The 10,049-nt window shown below is 42.0% G+C and overlaps 1 protein-coding gene across 1 annotated transcript in view; it reads right to left on the reverse strand.

Annotated features, from left to right (window-relative positions):
• Positions 1–9,477, reverse strand: part of Chic2 (cysteine rich hydrophobic domain 2) — a 36,305-nt gene extending 26,828 nt beyond the window's left edge. Inside the window, exon 1 of the mRNA XM_042678421.1 lies at positions 9,002–9,477. Coding sequence (XP_042534355.1) covers positions 9,002–9,120 — 119 coding nt within the window. The 5' untranslated portion in view covers positions 9,121–9,477. The remainder of the gene's footprint in view (positions 1–9,001) is intronic.
• Positions 9,478–10,049: the final 572 nt, after the last annotated feature.

A 10,049-nucleotide genomic window follows, 5' to 3' on the forward strand; every position in this document is an offset into this window, starting at 1 on the left:
AACAATATTAAAAAAAAAAAAAAAGTAACAAGTAGATGCACTTGAAATAGGGAGGAGGTTAAGACTCATTAGGCCCATAAATGACAAAAGATTTGAAGATGATGAAGAACCTAGACACAGGGTATCTGAGGGGAGTACACCAGCAAAAGGACCTAACCCAACTAGTACAAAGTCTCTAAACTAGAGGAATTTAGCTATGAGAAAATAAGTCAGTGTAACTAAAGTGAGGTAGGCAATTGAAAGAGAAGGATGGAAGTAGTCAGGGAAGGTCTTGAAGGCCATTAAAAGAACTATACAGAAAACAAGCCTTTATTAGGGGAGCTGAAAAAAAAAGACAGCAGATCTGATTTATATTTTAAAATCCTCACCATGGCAGATCAAGAGGTTTTTAAGAGGAAAGACAAAGGTATTAAGAGGGACGAGTATTAAGTAGAATTAAGTATTAAGCAGAAGAGAAACAATGGCAACTCACACCAGCAACAAAAAGTGATCAATGAATTTCTGCACTATAGATAGAAATGCTATGATTTGGACCCTGAGTATCCCCCAAAGGTCATGTGTTTGAAGCTTGGTGCCAGAGAAGACTACGGTGTGAAAAAAACTTCAAGGCCTAGTGAGAAGTTTAGTCATTGCAGAACACACTCCTGAAGGGTAAGGGGACCCCTGTCAAGAGTTTCAGATTTTTTTTAATGTTCTATAGATATTGCAAGATCTATGAACATAGGAACTAGATATTTCAGAAGGAAACTGAACCCGTGGTTATGCAGACAGTAGTATTTCCTAATGCTAAACTCTGAGCTCAATGGAATCAGATTTTTTGCTGTTTTTGGATATGAAACTATAATTATAAAAAAATTAACAGATTCTGAAGCTGATGTTTATCTGGCTGCCTCAGTGTGTTTCTGAGTATCAATATAGCTCAAAGAGGAAGGACTGGAACTCAAAGTGTATTCCTAGAGTTAATGACATATTTGAACAAATATAAAAGTATAAAAATTTTATACCAAAACAAGTACAAAAATGTTAACTTTGTGATCATATTCTAACTAGCATTTCAGTTTATCCAGATCTGTGAAAACATAATCTCATTCAAGAAACTAGTCAAACTAAAGACTAATTTAAATCATATATCAAACTATATTAAGTGAAGTAAGCCAGGCCCAAAAAACATAGGTCCCATGGTTTCCCTTACTTGCAATAATTAGTATATGTCTAGTACAAGCAGAAAAGTTCAAAAGCTATGTACATATGACCATATTTTTTTCTTTCTTGGTATTGTTTTTAACTTATTTATAATGTACTATGTGATTTTTTTTGTTTCTTTTGTATGTTCTTTCCCCACAGTATAACCCCTGTTTTCACTGTATTTGATTCTGGTGCCCTGCATCTTGTATATACATTGTTCTAATTTGGGGAGGAGAAGGGAAATAACAAAATGCTGAAATAAGGATACATTGACCCATTGTAACAATGAGAGGTACAAAATACTATGTTGAAAACTTTACAACTTTGGGGGGAGGCATTGGGGAGGTGAGGAGGGAAGGTAGGGGAAAAACAAAAGGAGGAAGTAACAATGCTCCAGAAGGAAATGTACTCATTACCTTATTCATGGTAACTGTAATCCCTCTGTACATTTTTTTTTACATATTAAAAAAAGCTCACTATATCATAAGCCATGTCACTATGGTCTTACATTCTAGTGTTAGCATTTTACTGTTTCAGTTTAAATTATATTGCCAGTTATTAACAGATTATACACGTTGTGAAGCAGTGAAAGTAATGTGAATCTACATGGAGTAAAATTCATTTTATTAACTTTTTTTTTTAAGTCCTGAGGCTTGAACTCAGGGCCTTGTTTGCTCAAGGCTATATATAGCCACTCTACCACTTGAGCCACAACTCCACTTCTGGTTCTTTTGGTGGTTTTAACTGGAGATAAGAGTCTCATAGGCTCTCCTGCCTGGACTGGTTTGGAACTACGATCCTCAGATCTCAGTCTCCTCAGTAGCTAGGATAACAAGTCAGCTACGAGCACCTAACTTGTATTAACTTTCTGATACTATAAGGATTCAGCTAAGCTAAGCTATTCACTACCAAACCAAGGTTTATTCATATTATATGTATGTATGTGTGTAAATATATAGATATATATAGAAATATATATCTATATAGATATATATAAATAGATATATATATATATATATTTTTTTTTTTTTTTTTTTTTTTGGTCGTGGGGCCTGGGCACTGTCCCTCAACTATTCAGCTCAAGGCTAGTGCTCTACCACTTGAGCCACAGCACCACTTCCAGCTTTTTCTGCTTAAGTGGTGCTAAGGAATAGAACCCAGGGCCTCATGCAATGCAAGGCACTCTACCACTGAGCTACCTTCCCAGGCTTATTTATATTTTATATTTTAGAATATTCCTCATATTACAAAACTCTGACAAGCAAAACATTGTCACTTAATTATGTTCATTTATGAATATAAATTACGGTATATATATGTATATATATACACACTGTGGCTTGGCTTGGACATTGCCTATCCTCCAAAGGCCCTTGTGTTTGAAGCCTGGAGCTCAGACCAGTGCTATTGTGCGGTGAAAACTTTAAGAATAAGGCCCAGTAGAAGGCTTTTCAAGTCATTGGAGGACATGCCTTTAAAAAGGCCTGGGGAATCTTTGCTTCTTGGGTTTGTTTCTTCTGATTCTTTTTCCTTTCCTACTGGTACTGGGGCTTCAACTCAGGATCTTGCTTAACATTCTCCACTTAAAAGTTGGTCGTTATCACTTGAGCCATACCTTCTCTTCTGAATTTTTGCTGGTTAACTAGAGATGATTCTATAGGATTTGTCTGCAATCCTCAGATCTCAGCCTATTAAGTAATTAGGATTACAGGTGTGAACCTAAATCCTGGACCTGACTCTCTTTCTTTTTGCTTCCCAGCCACATAAAAAGATTTGTTCCACTTTTGCTCCCGCCATGGTGTACTGCCATAGTCAAAGGCAAGAAGGCTAACCAATCATGGACTGAAACCTCTAAAATGTAAAGCATAATAAAGCTTTTGTCTTTTTAAGTTTATAACCAATATTTTAGATACTTGTTATAGTAATAGAAAGCTGACAAACACAACTATCAAAAATGTTAATTCAATTAACAATTACAATTGAACAGTATAGAAAAGGAAAAGCTGACTGAGTACAAAGGAACTCTTCACTGAACAAAACAAGGACTCCACCCCAACTACATGCAAGATGAAAAAGAATAAAATAAGTAGTTCTTGCAGGATGATTATTATATATGCATTCATTTAGTGTCTAACCAACTCTACCCTATGCAAATTTCATAGGACACAGCTTAAGAAGAAAAACAAAGCAAAATTTTTATGGCTCTTAAATATGAGAACATTTCAGCCCTGGTAGCTTCAATTTAGTTTTGAATGGAACATCTTTTCCTTAAACTAATAAACAAATAATTACCAAATACCACACATCTTAGAGCTAAAGCATACTACTACTTTATGAAGGAAAGCCCTTACTTCACAATCTGTGATCCTATGGGAGAGCCATTCTCCACTCCAGCACATGCTGCTCCCTTCTCATACACGCTGCCCCTCAGTCACAGAACAGCAAGGGCAGCAATGTCATCAAAACAGTCTCCAGTTCTATGACCTCAACTTCATACAACCAAAATTAAATAAAATCACATGCAACAACTGGGAAATCAGAGGGCAAAATGGCCATTGCTGTTTCTATATCTCATAGGAAAGTTACAAAATTTGATTTGTTTACCCAGAACTAAAGACCACCACCCTAACAAGGCCATTATCAACCTTCAACTAGACCATGATGACCTCCTCAATTTCAGTCTAATCATTTTACAATCCTCTCTGGCCCCACTGAACTCATCAACTTCAAGGCAAAATTATTTTTCTCTACTTCCTAGCCATACTACAGAAGTACTCTTTCAATTAGCTCCCAGGAAATCCAAGCATGGCTTAAGAGTCTTGGCATCTGTTAGTCTCCAAATGAAGGGTACTCTTCACACAATTCTTTCATTCTTCTGAACTGTTATTCTCTCTAATCACACTAGTATCTATCACAGTACCATGATAACATTTTTTCATACATAATTTGTCTACCACTTGTAAATTCCATGACAGCAGAAAGTATGTGCCTTTCATTCACAACTATATACATAAAACCTTGTAAAATAAATATATGCTACAAAATAGACTTGAAAAAGGACTTGTTAAATTTCTGAGAAAAATTCATACCCCATCATGAATAAATGAGCAAAAAATATTGTAAAAATATTCAAATGTAAACACCTAATCTCAGCATTTGGAATAAACTTTCCACTTTACACAGTTCAAATTGAATTGTTTTACTTCAAAGTACAGATTGGGGCTGGGAATGTGGCTTAGTGGTAGAGTGCTTGCCTAGCATGCATGAAGCCCTGGGTTCGATTCCTCAGTACCACATATACAGAAAAAGCCAGAAGTGGTGCTGTGGCTCAAGTGATAGAGTCCTAGCCTTGAAGCAAAAGAAGCCCAGGGACAGTGCTCAGGTCCTGAGTGCAAACCCCAAGATTGGCAAAAAAAAAAGTACAGACGAATTAGAAGAAGGTAAACAGAAAAGAGCGTCTAGACTTAGAAAATTCCAAAGAAAGTGCATTTAGAGAAGATTCGCAAACTCCAGCTAACCTCAAGGTCCCAAGTCATCACCACATACCCAGCTTTTTTTTCGGGGGGGGGGGGGGGTCCGGTCATGGGGCCTGAACTCTGGGCCTGGGCGCTGTCCCTCAGCTCAAGGCTAGCACTCTACCACTTGAGCCACAGTGCCACTTCTGGCTTTTTTCTTTTTGCATATGTGGTGCTGAGGAATCGAACCCAGGGCCTCAGGCATGCAAGGCAAGTGCTTTACCACTGAGCCACCTTCCCAGCCCAACACATACCCATCTTATATAGGCTTTGGACTAAATGATTCAGTTTTTTTGTTTGTTTTTTTTTTGGCTAGTCCTGGGGCTTGAACTCAGGACCTGGACACTGTCCCTGAGCTGCTTCTTTTTTGGGGGGGTTGGGGAAGGGTGGTCGTGGGGCTTTAACTCTGGACTTGGGCAGTCCCTGAGCTCTTCAGCTCAAGAGCAGTACTCTACCACTTGAGCCACAGTGCCACTTCCAGTTTTCTAGTGGTTCACTGGAGGTAAGATTGTCTCACAGACTTTCCTGCCCAGGCTGGCTTTGAACTGTGATCCCCAGATCTCAGCCACCTGAGTAGCTAGGATTACAGGCGTGAACCACCGGTGCCCAGCTCCCTGAGCTTCTTTTGCTCAAGGCTAACACTCTACCACTATAGTCACAGCACCACTTCTAGCTTTTTCTGTTTATGTGATACTGAGGAATTGGACCCATGAGCTTCATACATGCTAGGCAAGCATTCTACCACTAAGCCACATTCCTAGCCCCAATCAGTCAATCTTACAATTCACATCTATGCTCAATAAGGCATGTCACATTGTAGAATAATTTCCAACAAAATGGTAAAGATCAACCAAAAAAATGTGCAGGCAAAAATGCCAAAATATAAGGTAAGTAAAAACTTTGTTGAATGCCTATATGGCTCAAGATCACTAAATTATTTCTGATTCTCACACCTAACCACTAAGGCAGATATTTATTTCCTTTTTCATATGAGAAAACTAAGGTTCAGAAAGGTAAATATGCCTGTGGTTAATTAGAGCATCTGAGAATTGAAACAAGTAAGACTGATGTCAAAGACACTTCCACAGCACTATGTATTTTTTCCCAAATGTGTCTCATAGAAGACTCACTTAAGGTCTTATTGGTACAAATTCCTAGAGTAAAATGTGGTGCCACATGCCACTATCCCTTGGCACTGTCCCTTCCAAAGGAAAAAAAAAAGCCACTTATTTTTTTCAATGTGATAGTTCTCTAGTTTACCTTCACTAGAAAATGCAGAAAATGGTAATTAATTTGGCAATTCAACAAGATGCAAAAAATGTATGCAACTACTTCATTCAGAGACTATTTCAGTACCTACAATAATCTAAACATTACACTAAACAATGCAGAAATCAAGGCTGGTAAAAACAATCCTCATAAAACCTTGCAGCCTGTAAGGAAATACCAATAGAAAGTCTTCAAAAATCTCCAGAGTTTAATCTCTGAAATATGGCAAGGAAGACATACTAGCAAACTCGTGTAGTCCCAGTACTTAGGTTTGTTTGCTTTTTTGGGGTCCCATCGTGGGGCTTGCGCTCTGGCCCTGGGTGCTGTCCCTCAGCTCTTCAGCTCAAGGCTAGTGCTCTACCACTTGAACCACAGCACCACTTCCGGCTTTTTTCTTTTTTGCTTATGTGGTGCTGAGGAATCTAACTCAGGGCCTCATGCATGCAAGGAAAGCGCTCTACCACTGAGCCACCTTCCCAGCCCACTTAGAAGGTTAAAGTGGGAAGACCACTAAGTCCAGAAGCTTAAGAGTAGTCTGAATACAGCAAGCCCTTGTCTTTAAAAAATAATAATAAAAATGGAATATGCCTTATATTGAGTGGAGAAAATGGTGGGAATTAGTAAGTTTTTCAAATAAATGATTAATTGAAGTAATTCTGTAATATGGGCAAATTGTGTTCAGCTTTTTGATAGCTAACCACAGAATCCAGTCTTGAGATGTTGAAACATTTCAAGAAAGATAGTATTTTATTAACTGTACTATATGGAAGATCAATAAACACTAAGGTGTTCTTGGATATCTCCTATACAAAGATCATACTGCACCCTAAAGCTATTTCCAAACTTATTTCAAGTGACATTTCAATTTTCCACAGAATATCTTAAAGACAAGCAAAAAGTGATAGCCCAAAGCCATTTATAAAAACTGGTGCTGAAGAATGAGAAATTGTTTGTGGAGATGGAGATAGTAAGTTCACAAGAAAGTATATAAGAACAGGTAAGTTGGTAAAATTAAAGGAGTGCATTAGAAATCAGCAGCAAAATAACTTGGCTCTATGACATGGCTTAAATTAAAAGTCAAAGGTTTCATATATTCTAAGAAAGTCTCGTTTGACTCTGACAAGGGACAGATATGAAGGAAGGAGATGTAAGCAAAACACAGCAGTTATGATAGCTTAATTGGTTAGTACCAGATTCTAATTACTTTTACATTGTAACTTTTAGATTAACACTGCCTTGGAGTTACTATCCTTGTGAAAAATCAAAGTCATCAATAAGTCATCAATGTTTTATACTAACTTATCCTAAGAGATTATAAAAAAAAAAACTCCAAACTTCAAAAATATCAGTAAGTCTGGCCCACAACTAACCTGTCAGGTTAGTCACTTTTCCCCATTTCCCTCCTTTTCATTATAAGGAGAGTCATCCAAGGAAAGAAAAACAAAAAACCTACTTTCAGGCATGGCCTCAAGCATGCTAGGCAAGCCCTCTACCACAGAGCTTTATCAACAGCCAAGGCTGAATTTTTTTTTTAAATAAAATGCTGTCAGCTTTTCTTTGACATGAGGATTGTAGAGGAGAGCACAGACAGTATGAAAAAGTTTGTAAATCCTTATTTAAACACCTACATACCCCACAGATTTAAAACAAGGCAAAAATAGAGAACAGTCCTGAGTAAAACTGAGTATTAAGTGGTAATTTGTGACAATATAAATGGTGTAATTATGTGTTAAAATTAGTATCTATGGTATTAGTATCTATGATATTTTCTTAATTAAGATGATGATGACAGTTAAAAGAGTAACTGTTGTGATAAAACCCACTGTCTGGTCAGGCGCTGGTACAATGATTATTCAGTGCTTTTACCCTGTTAGGTCACCTAAATACAAACTAACAGGTGCTAAAGGAATCAAAACATTACATAAGCATACCCAAAAGGCAATATGACTAGTCAGTACGTCAAGTCTCGACAATATTGGGATCTAAGGATTTCGCTGACAGTCTTATAGGAGAAGTCTGTTTTACTGAGTTATTCACAGCACATCCCACTCACCCTGTACCAAAATATGACAACAAATGTCCCAGCCCTTCTCAGTCTTGCTGGCCCTTTCGTACTAGTGGCAAAGTGAAACAACAGAAGTACACTACTAGAACAGGAGATCGGCCTATGTCTTAAGCAAGCAACATAAAATAAAAGAGTATCAAGTTGTACACAACTCCAGGCTTCTCTGGGGGGGAAACATTAACTTCCTGCTTCCGGACAGCTCACTGCTTGCTTCAAGTCTTCACATCCTTTTATTAGTCACATCCTTTCAGAAAGCTTTCATTCCTTATTGTTTGAAAAATACTGGACTGTTGCTGTTGGAAAATGACAAGGGGGTGGGGTGGGGTGGGGGCAGTTCAGGCCCAAGGAAGGATTTAAGATTACAGGAAGCCCTGACAGTAGCTTGTAGATTTTTTTAAAATCCGTTGTAAACATACACCTCCATATCTCAAATGTATGTTCATCCATAAATTCTTACTGTACACAACTGCAGGACCTTGCACTGGTTGCAGAAACTCACCTGAAGAGACGGGGGAAGACTTGTGGGTTATGTGTGAGACACACACACCCCACCGTGAGCCTCATTACCGACTGTCACTGGGGCCTTACACGGCCCAGATGTGGCTTCGGAGCCATAAGTCACCGGGCTCAAAGGGTAACTAGGGGGGGTCATAAATCCGCCTGTGCCACTCCGAACCTGGAGGGGCGGCCAGACCCTAAAAACCACGTTCCGCACTGGGATCCGGCGGCCCGGCCCGGCCAGGCCCGGGGGGGGGGGGGGGGGGCGGAGGAGGGACGGTGTCCGTCCCCACTCACCAGTCCTAAGGAACCGAGAACAAGGCACGTCCTCACTTCCTGGTCGCCTGCCCCTGGCCAAGGCCGCGGAGCCGGGACCGGCGGCGGGGCAAGGGGGTCCTGAGTGGCTGGGGCCCGGCCGTGCCCGCGCTCTGGCCTCCCATCCCCGTCCTCGCCCTCCGCCGGGCCTTACACGGTGACGTGCCCCGAGCCGCGGACCACCACCGGGTCCGGCGAGTACTTGAGCAGCTGCTCCTCCAGGGCCCGCTCCTCGTCCTCCTCCTCCTCGTAGATCTCGTCGAAGTCCGCCATCCTGCGCCGGCGGGCCCCCTGCCCAGGGGCCTGAGGCCAGGACTGGCGCCGGGGGGCCGGCGGGCGAGGCGGCGGAGGCTGCGGGAGCCGCGACGCCGGCGCCGAGGCCGCCGAGTTCCTGTCCCGCTGTCTCGGCTCCGGCTACTGAGGAGAGGGGGTCCGGCCCGCCCTCGCCGCCATTACCATCCGCAACAACAACAACGCGATGTCAACATCCGCCCCCGGGGCCGACACCTCCACCAGCTCCGCCGCGGCCGCCGCAGCAGCAACTCAGGCAACCACAGCAACAGCCGGAGCCACCCGCTGCGGGAACTGCCGACTACGGCATCGCGAGACTTCCCGGGAGCGCGGGCGGGCGGGCGGGCGGGCGCGTGCGTAGGCGCGCCGGATGAGATGACGGGGGCGCGCGCACGTGCGGCCTCGCGCGTCCTCTAGCCTCCCGTCCCTCTTCACTTCCACCCTCCCGCCTGCCTGGGTGCGCGCTCCCGCCGGCGCGACCCCGCGCCTGGGCCCCGCCCCCCGCCGCCCTTCCACGGCCTGAATCCGCGGCCCAGGAGAAGGCGGAGTTGGACCGCGAGGTGATGATCCCAATTGGGAGGGCTGAACCGGGGAGGATGGGGAGGCGGAGGGGAGGCCACGGACAATTCCCCAAACAAACTGACAATGACATCCCTGGCTGGAGGATTTATCATGAGGGTGATTGCCACTTTAATAGTCTAATGCCAGTCTTTGGTCAGCTTTCCTCTACAGTGAGAACCGGACTCGATTTACAATACTGCAAGAATTCTTGTCTACTAGGCTACAGGATTTCAAATTCAAACATCTGGTTCCTTCAACAAGTCCAATATACAAGCTATCAGGGTACTTTTTTTTTCTTTCTTGTTACAAGAAATCTTACCAGTAGTGCTGTGAAACAAAACGGATCATCT

Source organism: Dipodomys spectabilis, unplaced genomic scaffold (assembly GCF_019054845.1).
Source record: "Dipodomys spectabilis isolate Male_0828 unplaced genomic scaffold, ASM1905484v1 ptg000043l, whole genome shotgun sequence".
NCBI lineage: Eukaryota > Metazoa > Chordata > Mammalia > Rodentia > Heteromyidae > Dipodomys > Dipodomys spectabilis.